At 41.8% G+C, this 23,608-nt stretch overlaps 1 protein-coding gene across 1 annotated transcript; it reads left to right on the top strand.

The window, feature by feature from the left end:
* The first annotated feature begins 19,959 nt into the window (after positions 1–19,959).
* Positions 19,960–20,547, top strand: LOC121986485. Its single transcript, XM_042540452.1, has 3 exons — positions 19,960–20,058; positions 20,116–20,247; positions 20,293–20,547. The coding sequence occupies exons 1-3, from the start codon at positions 19,960–19,962 to the stop codon at positions 20,545–20,547; spliced, it is 486 nt and encodes a 161-aa protein (XP_042396386.1).
* The last annotated feature ends 3,061 nt before the right edge of the window (positions 20,548–23,608 follow it).

Genomic DNA, 23,608 nt, shown 5'->3' with positions numbered 1-23,608 from the left:
TGATTATGTCAAAGGGTTCAAAGTTAAGGTTCTTTGGTTTCTAACATGTTGAACAAGTGTGCAGGAAAGCCCTAAGGTTTCTTAGGCAAAAGTCCTAGCTGCGGTTAGGCAAGTGGAAAACCCTAGGGGGTGGTAACCTTAGGTCATAGGGGGTGGTAACCCTATGTGGGAAGTCTAGGCGGGTCGAAGCTTCGGGCAAAAATCCTAGGGGGTGGTAACCCTAGGTTAAAATCCTGGTGTCGCGAACCGGGTGGAAGTCTGGACTAGCCGGGAAGCGGATGTCCAGCATGAAGACCGGAAGCAACGAACGCTGAGCAAAAGTCCAGTCGGTCTGGAGGATCGTACTGGCAACAGGTAAATCTCCTGAGTGGAGTAGGTGAGGGCGCGTTCCCCGTAGAGGGAACAGTAGGCGTCGGGTCGACCTAGGGTTTCCGGCCGGAAACCCGAAGTCAGACTCGGACAGTCCGGAGACTGTCTATACTTTATTTATCATGTGTACTGTGCTAACTTTGCTTTGCAGGGTATGTGTTTGGGACTAACACATTTTGCAGGAACAAAGGAGCAAGTTACAACTCGGATAAACAGTGTCCGAGGCGCCTCGGGTGCGAGCCAGGAAAAGGCCAGCGCAGCAGACTGGAGGCGCCTTGAATGGAGTTCAAGGCGCCTTGAACCGGAGGTTGAAGGCGCCTTGGATAGGCTGAAGGCGCCTTAGACCAGATAGAGTTCGACCAGGTCCGTGCTGATCCACGCGGGTGACTCGGCTCGTTCAAGGCGCCTTGATGAACAGTGTAAGGCGCCTTGAACCCTCTTTATAAGGGGTCTCGACCAGCAGCTTCAAAGAACAACTAACAAGCGATCCTTGTGCTGCGTGCTGCTCAATCAACGACCCTGAAGTGCTGTTACGAGTCCACGACGACCAGGAGCTTCGAGATTACGATTCTGTCGTCGGTAAACTTGTTTTTAATTACTGTACTGATTGTAAATCTTGTACTCTTTTTCGTACTTATAAGCGATCAAGGATCGCGGGCCTTCGAGTAGGAGTCGACCTAGGCTCCGAACGAAGTAAAACTATCTGTGTCCTTCTGTGTTTGCATTCGTTACTTCCGCTGCGTATATTTACTTTGATAGTTTTACGATTCTGATACGATAAAAATAGCCGTGAGCGCTATTCACCCCCCCTCTAGCGCGATCTCGATCCAACAACCCCTCCCCTCTTGCCAGCCACCAAGGGACCAACAAGTGGTATCAGAGCGAGGACGCTTCAGAAGGACTAACCAATTATGGTCGGACCAAGCATCATTCCACCTAAATTCGAGGGAGACTTCACACACTGGAAACGCCGGATGGAGGTATTTCTAAAAACAGACTTTGAGATTCGTTTAATAATCTAGTACGGTTTTATAGCTCCTACGAATCAAAATGGAGAGGAGAATGAAGAGAGTCTTTGGACGAAGAAAGAGCAAAATGATTCCGTAACAAATAACCGAGCGAAGTATCACTTACTGAGCATGCTGCTCCCTCAAGAAGTCAACCGCATTGGGAGCTATTCATCGACCAAAGAACTCTGGAAAAAATTCCTAGAACTCCACGAAGGCACATCCGAAGCCAAGCTCACAAGAAGAGATATACTTCGGAACAAACTGACGAATATCCATCTGGAAAGAGGTGAGAATGTAGTAGATCTACACGTGAAGGTAAAAGAACTAATCAACAGACTCAAAAACCTCGGTGAAATGGTAACCAACCGGGACACGATACGCTACGCACTCAATGTCTTTCCCAGGACTCCAGAATGGACCTCAATAATCGACGCTTACTACATCTCAAAGGACATGCAGGTAAGTACCCTAGAGGAACTCTTTTCTACTTTAGAATTACATGAAACCAGATGTGCAGGGACAACAAAAGGATCAAGCCAGATTATGGCACTCAATGCAACAAAGAAGGATAAACTTGAGTCAGACTCAAAAGAAGATCAAGAAACTTACATGGTAAGGAATTTCAAAAAATTCTTTAGATCTAACAAATTTAAAGAAATGCAGAATAAGAAAAATCCAAGAAATAGAAGAAGGATTTGATGCTACCAGTGTCAAAAGGAAGGACACTTAAAAGAGGACTGCCTAGAACTCAAAAAGGAAAAAAGGCAAGATACCCAAGCAAAATAGACACAAGACTCTAACTGCTACTTGGGACGACAGTTCATCATCAGAATCATAAATAAGAGAATATGTTGGACTAGCACTAATGGCAAACCATAAAGAGCTAAGCACCTCAGAAGCCAGCATCGATGAAGAGGGAGCGACTTCAGATGAATGCAGCGAAGCAGGAGGAGAGTTAGGCTTCAAGTTTGATATGGTAAGTGAGGTATGCCTCTTACCTCCTCATCAATTCTATTTTGGTATCAAGTTTATGGAAAAAATCTATGTACAAGTTAAAGAGTAAAAATGATAAATTAAAAAATAAAAACTTAGAAATAAAAAGAATTTTAGTAAAATCATGTCTGATAGAAGATTTTGAAAAAGTAAAACTTGAAAACACTAAATTAAAGGAAGAAATAGATAACTTAAAAAATTCTGCATGTTCAAATGTTTCTGTTTTTAGAAACTATAGAGGATTAAACTGGTATTATAGATTTCACAAATGTCATATCAGAAAAATAACAAAAGCTTATATCCCTAGAAAATACCTGATTAACCCTGTAGGAAAGAACCTATATTGAGTTCCAAAAACATGTTTAATTAAAAATAAAATTAAACTTAGGGCTTTCAGGTAGAAAATTAAATATTTTAATTCATTAAAAGGCTTTGTCTAGACGTGGTTGATGATCCAATAGCCAAGAAGACCTAGTGTCTCGCCACAGCCTGGAAGCCAATTTTTGGATTAAATATTTAATTGACAAACTAATAAGCATGAAATAGTTAAATAAAATACTTTCTGTAACGACCCAACTCCTGGGTACTAGGCTGTGAGCCGGATCGCTACATTAACTACTGAAAATACTGTGCGGAAAACTGAGCAATTTGAAATTTGCTAAACCAATTACTGTAAAGTCTTAACCTGACATTCTAGGAGTACCTGAGTGTTGTACACATGCTAGGAGAGACAATCTATGCCTCTTGGATGTCCTGCTAGCTGCAGTCAGACATTTCAACCGATCCGTAAGTCGATTGAGCCTTCGGAACGATTCACAGATCGTTCCAGCGCAGGAGGCACCCTGATCGGTCGGGAGACCGATCGGTGAGCCTCCGTGCTTCTGCTGCGTTCTGTTCGCATCGGATCGGCCGATCGGCTCACTGATCGGTCGGTGAGACCGATCGATGCACTCTTATGTTTCGTTGCCTCGGATCGGTCCGTCCGATCGATCAGATAGTCGATCGGTCCACCGACCGATCGCTGATCGCATATCGTCCGAACTCTCGTTGGATCGATCGGACGATCGATCGGATAGCATACTGTATACATCTAGATCCTGCGGATCGATCGGTGACCGATCCAGATCCTGATATCTGAACGGATCGGTCGGCAGACCGATCCAACTCTGATATGAAATCAGAGTTTCTGATTTCAGGAACTTCCGGCACTGGAACGTGCCACAACTCACAGAGGCCAGTTCTAGATACATGAAAAACACTCACGAATGTGAATACCAATATTCTAAACATGATGACTAAACAAGATATAGTTCACTAAACTGTAACAAGACTAATTCATAAAACCAGACATGTTAAGTACTAAAACTGAATTAAAAGCGTGTAGATCCCAAGGATCTTTATTCCAGACCCCTTACACACACACATCATCGTAGCATCGCCCTCCAGCCTCCACTAGTCCACTTTTCTTTTACCTGTATCTGCAGTATAAGAAAAGTAGTACCTGTAAGCTTAAAACTTAGTAAGAAACCATCTACCTCACTAAATCATGCATACGATGCAAATATGATTTTAAATCATGTTGTTTGAAAAACATACTGAACATGCAAGCATGGCATGGCATATCAAACAAAGCATAAACTGGAACTGAAACATGGCATAACATATAAACTGAGCATGAAACTGAACTAGTCATGCCTATGTCTAAATCTGTACATGAACTCAAATCATGTAAACTGAACCTAAACTGAACTGAAAGCTAGATTGGGGTTCTCATCACTGGTTTCAAATTTGAAAACTATACATATAGTAGATGAAAATACTAAACATGCTGCTGGGGCCCTGGCAACTGTGCTTACTGTGCGCGCATCCCTACGAGACCCGGGATTGCAAGTTCCGAATCCAGCAGGGTTACTAGGTTATCTGAACCTAGGGACGACTGTGGGAGTCCAGCCCATGGATATCTGATCCAAGCACGATGCCATCTGAATAAAAGTAAAATACTGAATACTGTTTTATTTTACTTTGCTGTTCTAGGTTATCTGAACCTAGAGCTAGGTTATCTGAACCTAGAGGCTACTGTGGGAGCCCACCCAATGGATATCTGATCCATATAGCTGTAATTACTAATAATAAACTGAAGAAAATGTTTCTATACATTTTATATGCTGTTAGGACGCCTACTGATACATCCTTCTGGACTGGGCATTCTACCGAATGCTTGGTGTGCACTGAAAGCACACCCTAAAACTGAAAACTATAAAATTACTGATCTAACGCCAAAACTAACAAGCGAGAGCAATTATACTGCAGGTGAGGGGTTTCTTACCTCAATCGCAAGGTTTTCTTACGATTCTATTCGCTAGGTTTCTCGGAAAATTGCTCCTCTCGACGATCCGTTCGCGTCTTCTCGTTCCTCTCGCGGAGAAGAACCTCTTTCGTGTTGGAGTCGTCGCCGGAAGATGATCCTATGGACCCTTGCCTTGGTGTGCCGTGCGTGAGGAAGAGGAGAAGAAGGGAGAGGCGGCGGTGAGGTTTTGGAAGAGAAATTGGCGTGAGGTGAAGAGGTGCCGAACCAAAATAAACCAAACCCCACTTAAGTTTATTATTTATATTAAGTGGTTTAATGAACCCAACTCTAATATAAATATATTTGGTTCTCCTTCCTTTCAGCACGGCCCTGCTGGGTTCACTGGTTTCTAACATTATCCGTAAACCGAAGGTCTCGGGTTCAATTCCCGCTTAGGCCGTTTTACGATTCTATTTATTTTTGCTACTTCCGCTACTCGGAAAATTCCGGAAAAATATCTAATAATTCCAGAAAAAATCGTACCATAATTCTAATATAGTTTTGAGAATTTTCGCTAATCTCCCATACCTTATAAAAGTTCGTCCTCTAACTGGGTACTTCTGTCTCATGATGGCCTCTGTCTCCCAAGTCGCCTCTGTTGATTTAGCTGACTTTAACTAATGGTACTTCCTTGTTCCGTAATTTCTTACTGCTCGTCTATTATCCGAATAGGCCGATCGTCATAGCTGAGATCATCACGGACTGTACTAACCGGGGCTCAATCACCGGTGGCGCCTCGAATATGCTTCTTGATGGAAACATGAAATACGTTGTGATCACGACATCTCCCGAGGTAGTTCTAGCTCATATGCTACCTTGCCCACTCTCTTCGTGATAAGGTATGGTCCCACATATCGGGAGCTAGCTTGCCCTTCTTCCCAAAACGCATGACTCCTTCATGGGAGCTACTCGAGGAAAAACTGTATCCCCAACTAAAAACTCTAGGGGTGCGTGGTGTATCAAGATAGCTCTTCCGACGCCTCTGTCGCTCTATCCTCTGCGAATCTGTATGGTCGCTGTGGTATCGCTACTAGATCTGAAGCTCTAGTTCCTTCTGCTCACCACTCTCATACCAGAAGATGATCTGCACCTCCGCCCATAGAGTGCCTCATAAGGTGCCATGCCGATAGTGGCTCGATAACTATTGTTGTATGCAAATTACGCTACTCAGATATTTGCACCAACTTCCTTGAAATCCAGGGCAAGCTCGGAGCATATCTTCGAGTACTTGATTTACTCTCTCCGTCGACCATCCGTCTGAGGATGGAAGGTCGTGCTGAATTTTAACGGGTGCCCATAGTTGATCGTATACACTTCCGAAGTGTGATGTAAATCTCTGTCTCTGTTCGATATAATGGTTCGTGGGACTCCATGCACCTGACTATCTCCCCGAGATACAACCGAGCTAGTTGCTCCATGGAATAGGATATTCGATAGCTAAGAAGTGGGGTGATTTAGTCAACTGTCGACTATTACCCAAACGGCATCAAAACCATTCGTGGTTCGGTAACCCCACTATGAAGTCCATAGAGATATCCTCCCACTTCCATTCGAATCTGGATCGGCTGCACTCCTCCCGGTCGCTGATGTTCCGCCTTAACCCTCTGACAAGTTAGAGATGCTGACGTATCTGGCGACATCTCGCTCATCCTGTGCCACCAAAATCGTTTCTTTAGATCCTGATACATTTGGTGGAACCCAGATGCATCGCATAAGGAGTCCTGTGAGCCTCGTCTAGAATTGCTGTAGTTCCTCCCGATCCGAACACAAAGTCTGCACCACAAGACACTACCCCACCGCGGACACTCAACTCTCCATTTTCTGATTACGCTAACCTTGCTTGATTTTCCGATTTTGATCCGCTCCCGAGTGCTGGATATCATCAAGCAAGGTAGATGCTAAGGACATAGTGGAAAGCCGTCCGACTATAAGCTCGAGACTAAAGGCCGTAATCTCCTTCCTTAGGGGTGGTGACATAGTGCTAAAGATAATAAGGTAGCATGGACTTCCTGCTGAGTGCGTCTGCTACCTTATTAGCTTTCCCTGGATGGTAGAGGATATCTATGTCATAATCTTTGACCAGTTCTAACCATCTACGCTGTCGCATATTCAGATCCTTCTGAGTAAAGAAATACTTCAGACTTTGATGATCTGTATACACTCTGCACCGAGCTCCGTACAAATAATGTCTCCAAATCTTGAGAGCGAACACCACTGCTGCAAGCTCAAGGTCGTGAGTAGGATAGTTCCTCTCATAATCCTTGAGTTGTCTGGAGGCATAGGCGATCACCTTGCCCTGCTGCATCAGTACTGCTCCTAATCCCAATTTAGAGGCGCCAAGATGTCGTATGTGTTTTGGTATAGCTAAAATAGAGCACCTGGTCAATCTCGCTTTAGTTCGCTAAAGCTTCTCATGATCCTCCGTCCACTGAAATTTCTTGTTCTTCCGGTGAGAGGCTGGGGAGGCTATCCCGAGAAGTCCTCTACTTTCCGTAGTAGCTCGCTAATCCCGTAAAGCTTCGATTTCACCGGGCGTTCTCGGTCTCTTCCAGCCATTATCGCTTCTATCTTGCTGGATCTACCATAACACCATCTTTGGAGATGATGTGACCAGAAAGGCTACCTGGCCGTAATTCACATTTCGTGAATTTGGCGTACAACTGGTTCTGCTGAAGGATCTGCAAAACTGTTTTCAGATGCTCTGCATGGTCCTCCTGAGTGCCTGAGTAGATAAGAATGTCATCGATGAACACGATGACAAACTTGTCTAAGTATTCCCTGAATACCCTGTTCATGAGGTCCATGAAAGTAGCTGGAGCATTGGTCACGCCAAAAGGCATGACTACGAACTCATAGTGTCCGTATCTGGTCCTGAAAGCTGTTTTAGGTATATCACCTTCCTTGACTCTAACCTGGTGATATCCTGATCTGAGGTCAATTTTAGAGAACACTGTGGCTCCCTTTAGCTGGTCAAACAGGTCATCTATCCTGGGGAGAGGGTACCTGTTTTTAATTGTGACCTGGTTCAAGGCACGGTAGTCTATGCATAGGCGCATGCTTCCATCCTTCTTCTTCACGAACAACACAGGTGCTCCCTATGGTGAGTGACTAGGGCGTATGAAACCCTGTCAAGAAGCTCCTGTAATTGCTCCTGAAGTTCCTTCAGTTCTGCTGGAGCCATGCGGTATGGTGCCTTGGAAATTGGATTTGTGCCGGGAATGAGCTCTATCTCAAATTCAATCTCCCTGCCTGGTGCTAAGCCTGGTAGCTCTTCAGGGAAGACTGCTGGGTAGTCACAAACGACTTGAACCTCTGATAGCTGTTGGTTCTTGTCCTGGCTGGTGTTGACTACATTTGCTAAAAATCCCATGCATCCTGAATCCATTAGCTGCTGTGCTTTCAGTGCTGAGAGAAACTTCCTGGCTTTTCTCTTTGGTTTTCCCATGTACTCAAACTGTTCTCCTGCTTCAGGTTGGAATATGACCTTCTGCTTACGGCACTCTATAGAAGCGCCGTATCTGATTAGGAAATCCATTCCAAAGATGACATCGTAATCAGTCATTTCTAGCACTATCAGATCACTAAAAAGTTCTCTGCTTGCTATAATGACTGGTACTGCTCTGAGCCAGTGTGTAGATGCCATAATGTCTCCTGAAGGTAGCGTTGTCAGAAACTGACTATTGAGTATCTCTGGAGGTGTTGCTAATTTCTTGGCAAATGCCCTGGATACATAAGAATGGGTTGCCCCAGTATCGAATAAGACAGTTGCATTATGCTGTAAAATACTGATCTGACCTGTGACAACTGTCGAGGCATTTGCTACGTCCTCTGGTCATGAGAAAATCCGCATTTGTGGTAGGCGTGGGGCTTTAATCGCCTGATCGATGGGACCATCTAAGACATACATCCGTGTAGGGGCCGGCCGAGCTCCATATCGACGTGAGGCGGAGGAAGAGTTCTTGTTCGGCACCGCTTAGCCATGTGCCCTTCCCCACATTCAAAACAACCTCGCATACCCAAACTCCCGGATGATGTTTCCCACAAGTAGCACACTTGGGATGTCTGGAATGTTTTCCACCGGTCCTCCTTTTGGGTCACTACTTGCCTTGCGCTTCCCCTTCCAGTTGGAGCTATGTCCTGTCGCCGAGGCTAGTTTGTCCTTGGGCCTGTGGAAACTCGTCACTGGTGATATTGTTCGATAGTGCTTTGATCGAGCACTACCACTAGCTCTTCGGTTTGTGGCCTATGAACGCCACCGGCCACATTCATTGCGATCTCTGAGCATCTTCAAGATCAAGCGTACTCGCTCTTTCTCCGAGCCGACTAGTTCGGACATGACGGGCCAACTGTTGAATTTCTTCACGCCTCTCGAATCGATAGGTTGCCAAAATTCATGAACTCGTCATAGTGTCGGTTCGTGACTTGCATATGAAAGAATTCCTCAAGAATTCTTTCTCGAATCTCATCTGGTTTACTCGCCACTTCGATTTAATCCGCTCCCACCACACTGAAGGCAGAATGAGGCACACTTCACCTTTTCGTGCTCGCCGCCTAGAAGCTCCATCGTGCTTTCCAGAGTTTTAAACCATGCCCGAGCATCCCATGGTTCACCGGTACCAGAAGTTGCTTAATTCTCTGCCACCGGATAAGGTAAGCTTCTCTCTTAGCCCCTGCTACCGGGCTAAGCTGGTACTACCTCTGTGATTACCGGAGTCGTGAGGTTCGGTACTGGAGTGACTGGGGAGTAGTCTCTGGTTAGCCTTTAAGGAGGCTATCTCCTGTTATTGATCAGCTAACTGCTGCTGTAGCTGAGCTGCTGGGGCTCAGCCGCTGCTGCTTTCTTAGCTGGGCGTCCTCGTACCATTTTCTAAATAGCAGAGAACACATAAATCTAACTAGTCTATCATGTTATAGTTAACTATTGGTAACATGTTAAATTCTATTACTGTAAACATGAATTAATTAACTACCAACATGATAGCAAAACATGAAGCACATATAACTGATATGAAAACTGAAAACAAAACTGAGTGAGAGATGTTCTTACTTGGAAGCTGTAGGCACAATGCTGATGTGTGTGTAGGAAGTAAGGAACCCTGCTCTGATACCACTCTGTAACGACCCAACTCCTGGGTACTAGGCTGTGAGCCGGATCGCTACATTAACTACTGAAAATACTGTGCGGAAAACTGAGCAATTTGAAATTTGCTAAACCAATTACTGTAAAGTCTTAACCTGACATTCTAGGAGTACCTGAGTGTTGTACACATGCTAGGAGAGACAATCTATGCCTCTTGGATGTCCTGCTAGTTGCAGTCAGACATTTCAACCGATCCGTAAGTCGATTGAGCCTTCGGAACGATTCACAGATCGTTCCAGCTCGCAGGAGGCACCCTGATCGGTCGGGAGACCGATCGGCGAGCCTCCGTGCTTCGCCACGCTCGTTAAGAATCGGTCGATCCGATCAGAGCACCGACGGGTCGGTAGACCGATCGCTGCACTTATGTTTACGTTGCGGATCGGCTCGGCCGATCCGATAGATCATCGATCGGTCGACCGATCGCTGATCGCAGATATCGCCCGAACTCTCGGTCTTTGGATCGACGGACGATCGATCGATAGCATCAAGATATCAGATGGCTCGGATCGGGTGACCGATCCAGATCCTCGATATCAGAACGGATCGGTCGCATCGATCCAACTCGATATGAAATCGTAGTTTCGATTTCAGAACTTCCGAAACGTGCCACAACTCACAGAGGCCAGTTCTAGATACATGAAAAACACTCACGAATGTGAATACCAATATTCTAAACATGATGACTAAACAAGATATAGTTCACTAAACCGTAACAAGACTAATTCATAAAACCGGACATGTTAAGTACTAAAACTGAATTAAAAGCGTGTAGATCCCAAGGATCTTTATTCCGACCCCTTGCACACACACATCATCGTAGCATCGTCCACTTTTCTTTTACCTGTATCTGCAGTATGAGAAAAGTAGTACCTGTAAGCTTAAAACTTAGTAAGAAACCATCTACCTCACTAAATCATGCATACGATGCAAATATGATTTTAAATCATGTTGTTTGAAAAACATACTGAACATGCAAGCATGGCATGGCATATCAAACAAAGCATAAACTGCAACTGAAACATGGCATAACATATCAACTGAGCCTGAAACTGAACTAGTCATGCATATGTCTAAATCTGTACATGAACTCCAATCATGTAAACTGGACCTGAACTGAACTGAAAGCTAAATTGGTGTTCTCATCACTGGTTTCAAATTTGAAAACTATACATATAATAGATGAAAATACTAAACATGCTGCTGGGGCCCTGGCAACTGTGCTTACTGTGCGCGCATCCCTACGAGACCCGGGATTGCAAGTTCCGAATCCAGCAGGGTTACTAGGTTATCTGAACCTAGGGACGACTGTGGGAGTCCAGCCCATGGATATCTGATCCAAGCACGATGCCATCTGAATAAAAGTAAAATACTGAATACTGTTTTATTTTACTTTGCTGTTCTAGGTTATCTGAACCTAGAGCTAGGTTATCTGAACCTAGAGGCTACTGTGGGAGCCCACCCAATGGATATCTGATCCATATAGCTGTAATTACTAATAATAAACTGAAGAAAATGTTTCTATACATTTTATATGCTGTTAGGACGCCTACTGATACATCCTTCTGGACTGGGCATTCTACCGAATGCTTGGTGTGCACTGAAAGCACACCCTAAAACTGAAAACTATAAAATTACTGATCTAACGCCAAAACTAACAAGCGAGAGCAATTATACTGCAGGTGAGGGGTTTCTTACCTCAATCGCAAGGTTTTCTTACGATTCTATTCGCTAGGTTTCTCGGAAAATTGCTCCTCTCGACGATCCGTTCGCGTCTTCTCGTTCCTCTCGCGGAGAAGAACCTCTTTCGTGTTGGAGTCGTCGCCGGAAGATGATCCTATGGACCCTTGCCTTGGTGTGCCGTGCGTGAGGAAGAGGAGAAGAAGGGAGAGGCGGCGGTGAGGTTTTGGAAGAGAAATTGGCGTGAGGTGAAGAGGTGCCGAACCAAAATAAACCAAACCCCACTTAAGTTTATTATTTATATTAAGTGGTTTAATGAACCCAACTCTAATATAAATATATTTGGTTCTCCTTCCTTTCAGCACGGCCCTGCTGGGTTCACTGGTTTCTAACATTATCCGTAAACCGAAGGTCTCGGGTTCAATTCCCGCTTAGGCCGTTTTACGATTCTATTTATTTTTTGCTACTTCCGCTACTCGGAAAATTCTGGAAAAATATCTAATAATTCCAGAAAAATCGTACCATAATTCTAATATAGTTTTGAGAATTTTCGGGCGTTACACTTTCAATATTTGTCAATGGTTTAACACTTGCTAAATTTTTTAGTTATTTGATACGTTGCACTAATTTTTAGCTTAGAATTTTTTTAAAAAAAAAGAATCTTACTTAGAAATTTTTTTTGCAACACTTAAAAACTTTCTAATTTATCGAATTTTTTTAAAATTGAAAATTACCCTTAGACTTGTTAAGAAACCCTATTTTTTATGTGATCAAAGAGGTAGAATGATATTAAGTCTAAGGGGAGGTATATAATCTAATTCTTAAATTGAAAAATCTTTTTACACTTATTTGCAAAATTAATTGTTTTTATATTGCATTTGTTTATCCTAGCTTAATTTGGGGTGCTCACATCAAAAAGGGAGAGATTGTTAGAATCCCAAGGTTGTTTTGATGTGATTAAACAAGTTAAGTTAGGTTATGTTTGGTTTAACCCTTGTGTCTAAGTGTGCAGGAGCTTAGGAGTACAGGAAGTCTAGCGGAAAATGCGGCTAGCGAGAAGGATGGCACGGGAGAGAGCCGACGGGTTCAGTGCGTCCGAGAAACGAGGTGCCGCGGAAGAGGACACCGGTGGACGAGAAGAATGTACACGATGTTCGAAGGACGAGAAACCAGGGAGGAATGCTGCTCGAGGAGAAGGCCGAAAGTTGGGTTCGGGTGAGCCCTATTCCAGATGGCCGAGATCACCCAAGCTAGCAGAGCCGGAGCGGAAAACCCGGACCAAGACGAGCAGAACCAGACCACAAAAAGTCAACCTTGTTGACTTTTATAGTTCGAGCGCTCGGAGCCGTATAGAGTTCGGGCGCCCGAAACCCAAAGTTTATCACAAGTGATGTGGCCATTGACCGACATGTTGGGGATAGAATTTTATCCCACTCCAGGCACCAGGAACCCTTCCCGAGGGCCAGAATAGTGCTATAAATATAGCTCTGATTTAGTAGTTCAAACAATAACTTGTAATTCCATTCCTTTTGTTCTACCTTTGTTTGTGAGCTGTTAACGTTGTAAGAGGCTACTCCGCCCGAAGGAGATCTTCAGAAAAGTGTGCTTCATTCTCCTTAGATTAGCAATCTTCTTATTACAAACCAAGTAATTCTCCTCATGTTTTTTTCTTTTTAATTAGTCTCTTTATTTTTATTACAAGTGCTCTTAATTTATTATAAGTCAAGATAGGGTTGATTTGTTTTTGTAGGGCAATTCACCCCTCCCCTCTTGCCGGCCACCAAGGAACCAACAATCTCTAGAAGAGGAGCCACTAGTGAGAACTCGCCGAATGAATTTCATAGTGGTCGACACTCCTTCGGCGTACAATGTTATCCTTGGTCGTCTGGCTCTCAATGAGTTCTGAGCAGTCATATCCGCCTTTTGCCAAAAAAATAAAGTTTCCAATAGACGACCAAGTCAGTGAAGTCAAAAGCGACCAACGCGTGGCACGCAAATGCTATATGGAGCTAGTCCGAGCCGAATCCTGAGCGGCTCGAAAGACGCAGCAACTTGAGATCAATGCCATTCAAGAGGCCCCCTCGACTCTAGCATATGAAGAAAAGGAGGAGGTCTAGATTCACCCCAATTGTGCGGACGCCACTACCTTCATAGCGGCTGATCTGAGCAATCCGCAAAAGGCATAGCTCACTACTAGAAATAAGATATATAAGGACACATATAAATGTCCTTATAGTATACTTTTAGTGACACCAATGCTCTGGTGGCATCACCGAAAAATGTATTGAAATGCGATGTTAGCATAAACCCTCTAATATTTCTGGCATTTTATAATGTCATTATAAAATATCTATGTTAACTACAAAAATATCTTAAATATAGAAATATACTGACTATCAAAGATGTCACGAAAAGTATACTACATTGATATTTATGTATGCCTTATTATTATCTTAATAAGGACAAATGTAAATGTCACTTAAATTAATTTATATTGACAATTATAAATGTTTCAAAATTTTTATATAAGGAAATAACCTATGTCAGTAATGATAATTTATAAAGTCATTTTAAACTGTCAGGTTAACTAATCTATAATGACATTATTAATTATAAATTATAATATTTTAAAAAGACATTACATATTGTTACTTATATTTATTCATAATACAAAACATTCGCCACATAATACAAAAATATATACATTATCACAATTGACCACTATATAAAATAGAAAAGTTTTACATCCAAAATATCCAATTCATTCACCATGTCATCACAATTCATCCCATCATCACAAAAGTATAAATGCAATACTAATGTAAAAGTATTAAATCCAACACTAAGTAAATACTAACAAAACATTGAGTTTTAGAACTAACAAAGTCTTATAAAATAAAAAACTCAACTAATTTACTATCAACTGTCTTCAACCATCATATGCAAAATCCAAGTACCTGTCACCTACAAATACAATCCAAAAATTTGTATAAGTAAATTAAACAATGAAAATATAAACATAATAAACATAATTTAAAAGATGGAATATTATACCAAGTGAGAAACAAATAAAATATCATTTCATATGCACTAATAGCAATCTTCATATTTTCATATTTATTTAAAATTTTTAATAATATGATAAGTATAAAAATTAATAAAAGGTTAAAATCATACTAGATGACAAGTCCAAGCTATCATTCCTCCAAGTATATCCTCAAACCTTTTAAAAGATCATAAGGTCTAATTAAATTTTCTCTAGGTTCTAGAACAACTAGTACTTGTACTTCACACCAATTTAGTACTAGTTTTTGTCTCCCTACTATATTATTTGGATCCATAATGAGAAGCACTCCTTTTGCCTCAATTTTTGTCGAATCAAATAAACTTTTGATCAAGACAAAACTTCCAATCTACATGAAAGTGTAAAATATAGCAAATGTTTTCAAGATGTGTGGAACATATAATGAAATAGAAATTAAACATATCTTACCCATAAGGTTGGATGAGATGGAATAGAACCCTGTGGATTACTACTTGATGAAGCATGTTGGCAATTATTGCAATTTGCAAGAGGATTTTTGTTTGATTGATCAGAAGTATTTGTTTATAACATTGAAATATGTTGGTCTTTAATTTGCTCATTCATCATTTCTAACTTTGTATTATGTTCCATTACTAGTTTATTGCATGTTCCATGCTAGAAACTACTCCCCATAAATCAAATGGGCTAGTACCATCACCAAGCATACATACTCGGCTAGGTCTATCCGATCCAATGATTTGAGCAAATATATCATTCGGATTGACTTGATCATTATAATCTTCAGGAAGTTGATTTTGTAGTTCTTTAATTGCAACCTTTAAAACATATTAAAGCTTATTTAATACATAATGATAATGAAAAATACTTTAAAATAAAATAAATGAAGAGTATAAAATATCTTACCAATCTATCTTCTACAACATTACTTGAGGGATTTCCATTGGTATGAGTAAAACATACATGAAATAATTTAACTCGTGTTGGAGGATGCCCCTTTTCTTTTTCCTAAAAATATATTTGGTTACTAGTTTATACATTCAAATGCACATGAAATTATAACATGATAAGAAGAATTGCCAATTTTTTTCACTTGAGAAAAAGATATCCTTCTAGTGGTTTAATTCTTTATCCTTTGCTTTCTAGCATTTTTATTTTTTTCACTTCTTTCCTAATATATTAAATTATACATAATACATTAAATAAAATTCTACTAATATTGATTCAAATTATATATTCTATATAAATAAAATACATACTTTTGATTTTTTCTGTGTTCCAAAAAGCAACTGGTCTCATATATTGTTCTATTTAAGCTCTTTCATCTCTTTGTTGTAAAAGAATTTGAATTGACAACCTAGGATCATAGTACTTTCTTTTTAGTTTAGACTTTCAATTTATCCTTTTTTTTTTTTTTTGCTATAGAGCATAATATCCAATAATTTTCTATTCCTAAAGGAAGATCATACTTATCCTGTAAAAAATATATAGACAAATCATCATTGAATAAACTAAAAATTTTAAATACTAAAATTATACAAAGTAATTCAGTTACCTTTATAGCATTTAACATGTCTTTCTTTTTGTCCATTGGCATTTTATGTCAATCTTCAACATCAATTGGACAATACTTACCATTCCTTGTTAAAGAACCCAAGAAATCAGTAATTTTTTTTTTTGTTCCTATAGGGCGTCTCATATCATCACATAGAATTTTAATACGCGGTAGTGTGCTAGGTCGGCCCCTAATTTCTTTGATAAAAGTAGGACCTCTTTTTTCCGCTTAATATTATGTAGTTCATTTTCACTAGCGGTACACACACATAAAAAAATGTCAATCTTAAAAAAGTATTACCTCTTTTTTTCCGCTTAAATCCATCAACTGTCAATTGATCAAAGGCAACCTCTCTTGAAACAAATATGTCAATCTTACATAGTATACAAGGACATAAAATCATTCCATTTATATTTGCAATAGAAAATGCAAAATGTAAGAAACTTTTAACACAATTTCTATACTCTTCAATTTGTCTCGGTAAAAACATCCAACTCTTATCCATAATGATTCTACAAAAAAACACTTATTAAAATCAATTTAACATTATGAAAAATTATTAAATTTTAAAATGTATATATACTAAATTTAACATTCATAAATAAAGAACTAAGTTATAAGTGGAATTCAAGTATAATAAGAACTATATACCACAAATATAGTTTAAATGAAATTTAAAGAGACATGGGATAAGGCTTTACAAATCAAGAATGAAGCATCATGACTTAAGAGGATACAACAATATATGGTATCTCATAATTTACCTCACCTAAGAAAAATACATAGTACAAAAGAAAAATATACAATACAAAAAAAAGAAAGGTAACAAGGAAAGACCTTTAAAGCTTAAGCTTCCGGTGTCTTAGATCAAAACTTCCACTGTATGGACTAAAAAATCTTGTAGTTCCAATTATGACCATTGCAGAACCATGCATGGATTAAACAAACTCTAAGTAATCATTTAAAGATTACATGAAAATGACACAAAAATGTATTGAAATTGCATCAGACACCTCTCCAAACTACAAGCAATGCAACAAGGAATTACTTGTATGGTTGGGGAATCAATCAGTCTTACTTTCATGGAGGTAGGGTTCGGATTAAAAAATTAATAGTACACAAAAACAAAAGGTAGCAGGTAACAAAGAAATACCTTTAAAACTTTAAATTTCTTAGACCAAAACCTCCACTCGCTGCTTCCTTCTGTTCCTGCAATTGAGGTTTTAAGGTTCTCAGAATTCCCTAACGCTTGTCGATCAATGACAAGGAGAATGATTTGGTTAATTTAAGGATTCAAAAGATTACCATAAACCTAAGGAATCATAGAGGAGGCAGTGCTGTGGAGGAATCGTGGTGGAGACAAGCGATGGAGGCCAGCGACTGACGGCGGCGGTGACAAGGATACGTGAATGTGGGTGAGAGGAGTGGCAATGGCGAGAGTGGGTTAGGGAGGAAAAAGGGTAGGAGCATCGACAGAGATGATGAGAGTGGGTGAGAGGAGTGGCAACGACAAGAGCAGGTTAGGGAGGAGAAAGGGAGAGGAGCTAGTGGCGCTTGAGCGTGGGTGATCTGAGGAGCGCCAACGGTGGGAGTTAGGGATTGCTAGAAAAGAAAGAATCAGAACTCTTGAGGGAACAGTGCTTGGGCAAAATCTATAGACGCGGCTACAGAAAAATACACGAAACTATATAGGTTATACATTAAATTACTATGTTGTATGATGACATTATTAAAATTTGTCACCATAAATAGTCTAAAATGATATTTTAATATTTAAAATAATCTCTTTTGATATATGTCTTTAAAAATTATTTATAATGACATTTAAAATTAAATATCATAAAGAAAGTATCATAATAGATCTATTTCTAGTAGTGGCTAGTTGCCTGTTTAAAGCAAAATCATGACGTGTTTGCCTTGACGACTCATGAGTTGCTTGGTATCTTGCCGGAGGTAACCCAGCAAGAGCTGCATGTCCAACCCGATGCTCGCCCCATCAAGCAAAAGAAGAGGGACTTCAGTTAGAAGCAGAATCAGATAATCCGAACAGAGGTGGAAAAATTGCTTCAGGTCGAGCACATTAGGGAGGTTAAATTCTCGAGCTGACTCGCTAATGTGGTACTAGTCTCTAAGTCAGGAAACAAGTGGTGGGTATGCATCGACTTCAGAGATCTGAACAAGGTCTGCCCAAAGGACTACTACCCACTACCTCAGATTGACCAGATGGTGGACTCCACAGCAGGATGTGAGCTGATTTACATATGGACATGTACCAGGGCTATCATTAGGTCCCGCTAACCAAAGAAGATCAAGAGAAGGTCAAATTTATTACGACGAATAAAACCTTTTGCTATAATGTTAGCGCTCCAGGACATGCCCTCGCCCCACAATCTGAAGGAAGCTCAGCGGTTGACCAAGCGAATCATGGCGTTATCCGAGTTCATCTCAAAAACTACTGACCAGAGCCTTCCCTTCTTCAAGATCTTACGGCGAGCGACCAAGTTCAAGTGGGACCTTGAGTGAGACCAAGTGTTGGAAGAGCTGAAGAATTATTTAACTTCATTACCTATGTTAGCAAAGCCCGTCGCTAGCGAACTGCTCTGGGTATACCTGTCTGCTATAGAGCGGGCAATCGGCTCGGTAATTGTCAGACAAGAGGGCCAAGGGCAATAGCCTGTGCATTTTCTAAATCATCTATTGAAGAACACCGAATGTCGCTACACCTGTCTTGAGAAGTTGGTCTATGCACTAGTTCTTGCCGCTTGGAGGTTACGTCCCTACTTCCTCACTCATCTAATAGTGGTATTAACTGACAGTGCACTAGGATGAGTTCTCCTCAACTCGAAGGTATCCAGGCGGTTAATTAAATGGACTATGGAGCTGAATGAGTTTGATATACAATATCAACCCTGAGCGGCGATCAAAGCTCAGGCCTAGCAGACTTCGTGACGGAGGTGTAAAACGTTGAGCCGAAGGAAACATGAAAAATATACATGGATGGGTTGTCCACTCGGCAAGGTAGTGTAGTTGGGATTATCCTAATGTCCCCAAGAGAAGATCGAATTCAATTGTCCGTCCGACTCAACTATGGGGCCACAAATAATGAAGCGGAGTATGAAGCTCTAATAGCCGAGCTATAAGCGACAAGGTACGTAGGGGCTGCATGGGTCTTTATACACTCAGACTCCCAGTTGGATGCTCAGCAACTATTAGGCACTTTTGAGATAAATAATGCCATATTGAAACTATATGCGGAGGCGTTCAATAGGCTAAAGGCAGAGTTCCAAGAAGTAACTGTGCGTAAGATCCCCCGCACCGACAATCAACATGCTGATTAGCTCGCCAAATTAGCAAGCTCTTTGAGTCCTGTGGTGATCAATAAGCTGATCGAACACACATTGCTAGTTGCCCATATAGATAGACGGACTGAGGCAGCGACTGCTAGAGATTGGAGAGTGTTGATCGCTGACTTCCTATTATCAGGGATACTCCCGGTCGACCAAGAAGAAGCCTGCCTGATGAAGAAGAGAGCTAGGTGATTTACTCTCGTGGGGGACCAACTCTACAAAAGAGCGTTCTCGGGGGTCGTTGCTTAGGTGCATCTGAACGGGTGATATCGATTACATCCTCCAAGAAGTATATCAAGGGGCGTGCAACAGTCATCCGAGCAGCCAATCGCTGGCACGAAAAATCTTGTTGGCTGGATACTTTTGGCCCACAGATAGTTTCGACTTATTTATCTTGTCAAAAATATCAAAATATCCCGCACAACCTACTGAGTAGCTGAAGGCATTCGATGTTTCTTGTCCATTCAATCAATGGGGAATGGACATTGTTGGGTCATTTCTTATGGCAACCGACCATAGGAAGTTCCTCCTCATCGCAGTGGACTATTTCTCCAAATGGGTGGAAGCAGAACCACTGGCAACGATTACCGAGTGGATGGTCATTAAGTTTTTGTGGAAAAACATCGTGTGCTAGTTTAGGATTCCCCACAAGCTAGTTTCAAACAATAGCCGACAATTCCAAGGGTGGGGAATCAGGGAATGGTGCATGAGCTATGGCATCAAGCAGGCCTTCACCTCTATGGCGTACCCTCAGAGCAATGGCCAGGTGTAAGTGACTAATAGGGAAATTTTAAGATGCATCCAAACTCAGCTCGACCACTACGGGGGAAGCGAGGTTGATGAATTATCAAGCGTACTTTGGGCATATAGCACCACCCCACGAGACGCCACGGGTATCACCCCGTTCCACCTAATATACGGAGGGGAATCCGTGGTGTCGATCAAGATTGGTGTCGAGTCGGATCGGAAGCAGTTGTACGACAAGAGGAATGACAAGCGGTGGCTAATGGACTTGGACTTTGTGAACCAGATAAGAGACAAGGCAGTCGTTCGGTTGATGGCTTAACGACAGAGGATGAAGTAAAACTACAACCTTCGAGTCATCCCAAGGTCTTTCCATGTCGGCAATTTCGTGTGGAAAAGAGTCAAGCCAGTCGGCGACGTCACCAAGCTGGAGACCCCATGAGGAGGACCGTTCAGAGTTGTGTGAAAGCTCAACTCAGGATCCTACTACCTGCAAGATGAGAATGGGAGGGATCTAGAGAGACTATGGAGTGCGAACCATCTATAGCCTTATCAGGCAGGGTAGTAGGTTCAAATTTAATGTAAGCTGTAAAGTTGTTCATTATATGAATGAAGGAATTTTTAGCGGGAAAATACCTAGTATTCCATAATCTCGTGCTGAGCGACCGAGTTATAAGTGAGCTTAGCCCTCACGTAACATGTCAGAGATTCCTAAGCAGAGTGACTAGGTCTAATTCCAGACTCTTATGCCGAGCGGCCGAGTTATAAGTGAACTTAGCCCTCACGCCAAGTGTTAGAGATTCCTAAGCCGAGCAGCTAGGTCAAATTCTAGACTCTCATACCGAGCAACTAAGTTATAAGTGAGCTTAGCCTTCACGCTAAGTGTCAGGGATTCCTAAGCCGAGCGGCTAGGTATAATTCCAGACTCTGATGTCGAGCAGTTGAATTATAAGTGAGTTTAGGCCTCACGCCAAGTGTCAAAGATTCCTATGTCGCGCGGCTAGATCTAATTCCAGACTCTCGAGTTATAAGTGAGCTTAGCCCTCATGCCAAGTGTCAGAGATTCTTAAGCTGAGTGGCTAGGTCTAATTCCAGACTCTCGTGCTGAGTGGCTGAGTGGCTGAGTTATAAGTGAACTTAGCCCTCACAACAAGTGTTAGAGATTCCTAAGCCGAGCGGCTAGGTCAAATTCTAGACTCTCATGTCGAGCGACTGATTTATAAGTAAGCTTAGCCCTCACGCTAAGTGTTAGAGATTCCTAAGCCGAGCAGCTAGGTCTAATTCCAGACTCTCGCGCTGAGCGATCGAGTTATAAGTGAGCTTAGCCCTCATGCTAAGTGTGAGACATTCCTGAGCCGAGTGGCTATGTCTAATTCCAGACTTTTGTGCCGAGCGGCTGAGTAATAAGTGAGCTTGGCCCTCACGCCAAGTGTCAGAGATTCCTAAGCCGAGCAGCTAGGTCTAATTCCAGACTCTCGTGCCGAGCAGTTGAGTTATAAGTGAGCTTAGCCCTCACTCCAAATGTCAGAGATTCCTAAGCCAAGCGGCTAGGTCTTATTACATACTCTCGTGCTGAGCTGCCGAGTAATAAGTGAGCTTAACCCTCACGCCAAGTATCAAAGATTCATAAGCCGAGTGGCTAGGTATAAATCCATACTCTCATGCTGACCGACCGAGTTATAAGTGAGTTTTGCCTTCATAACAAGTGTCAGAGATTCCTAAGCCGAGCAGTTAGGTCTAAACCCCAGACTCACGTGCTCGAGTGGCCAAGTTATAGGTGAGTTTTGTCCTCACGCCGAGTGCCAAGGATTCCTAAGCCGAGCGGCTAGGTTTGATCCAAACTCACGTGCCCGAACGGTCGTATTATAAGTGAGCTTTGTCCTCATGCCAAGTACTAACAATGAGTGTGCTGGGCAGCCATGCGAGCCCTTAGAGTTGCTATAACACTAGTTGGTGGAACCCGCAACCACCAGTGCGGGGAAAGATTGCGGTGTTATTGATAGCCCTAAAGGGTGAGCGCATGCGAGTAAGTGAAAAGGATGAGGCATTAAAGCAAAAAAGTGATGTGTCGAGCGGGAAAACATGAATTCGAACTTAATAAATTTGCGCATCAAAGTACACCAAGTAAATAGTACAAAGAAGTATGGAAATATAGGACAAAACGCCAGGTGGGAGCACGAGTTGTACATCAAGATAAGAGTTCCTACTTAGAAATTTTTACATCAAGATAAGAGTTCCTACTCAGAAATTTTTACATCAAAATAAGAGCACAAAAAAGTCAAAGGAGAGATCAAGGACTTCATCAAGGAGGGAGTCTGGAATTTTCCCCTTCTTTACAATCGACTTGGGCAACTCAAGGAGAAGATGACTGCCATCCAACAGTTGTTGGAAGGTCCCGTCAATAACATGGTCGATACTATTAATGACATGTAATTTTCTTATAGTCCCTGATTAATTCAGTTTTTATCTGCTTATTATTTTTGTTGGAAAATTTTTAAATGTTATTCACCCTCTAATGTCGTGTCGATCTCGATCCTAGAGGATTATCCTCTTATATTAAATAAAATTTACTTTTTATCCTCTTATATTAAATAAAATTTACTTTTTTAAAAAAACTTAGAAGATGATAAGTTATTTTTTTTTATTTCTCTTATAGTTCTTTCCACAAATCCTCCTACTTTTCATCTTACAGCATAATTGCTATTCGGTCTGATATTATATAATGACTGCCCGGGTCGTGTGTACGACCCTTGCTTTCTCCGATGGTACAACTTCAACTTCTTCCACTTAAAAAAGAACATATGGTGCACGCCCTCCTCCTGCAGCTTGATCTGCTTAAGACATGTCGTGTTGTCACGTGAGGTCTTGGAGTCGAAATTCGGCGTGACCGAATATAACCTCCCTCATGTCTTGACTATTTGCACTAATGGCTAGTAGTCATCCGTGATTTACCTCCTCCGTGTTGGCCTAGGGACGGGTTGACGGAGACGCTGGGGACGAATGAATCACCTTTTGTCACATAAGCGTGCCACATGCTTAATGAACCCCAATGACGAGAACAATACTTTTGGTCGGCAATGCCATTAAAAGAGACTGGAAGCTGCTTCCTCAAGTACTCAGTGGCTTTTCCTCCCACTTCAACATGCTCACCTTGTCGTTCGACCGCCGCACATGCGCAGCTACACCGTGGTCGTCGTCAAGTGCATCCGCACCTAGCTGCCAAGGAACTCCTACCAATGGCACTTATCCGACCACATCTACAAATCGACAATGAAATTGTGGGCCACTCCCTTCGCCCAAGACCTCAGCTTCTAGATGGGCAACAACGAGCCCATCGTATGTGATGGCTTGCTCTACTACATCTTTGGGAGGTAGCTCAAATG

The sequence above is a fragment of the Zingiber officinale genome, chromosome 5B (genome assembly GCF_018446385.1).
Source record: "Zingiber officinale cultivar Zhangliang chromosome 5B, Zo_v1.1, whole genome shotgun sequence".
NCBI classification, from domain to species: Eukaryota; Viridiplantae; Streptophyta; class Magnoliopsida; order Zingiberales; family Zingiberaceae; genus Zingiber; species Zingiber officinale.
This window is presented reverse-complemented; position numbering and strand designations above follow the sequence as displayed.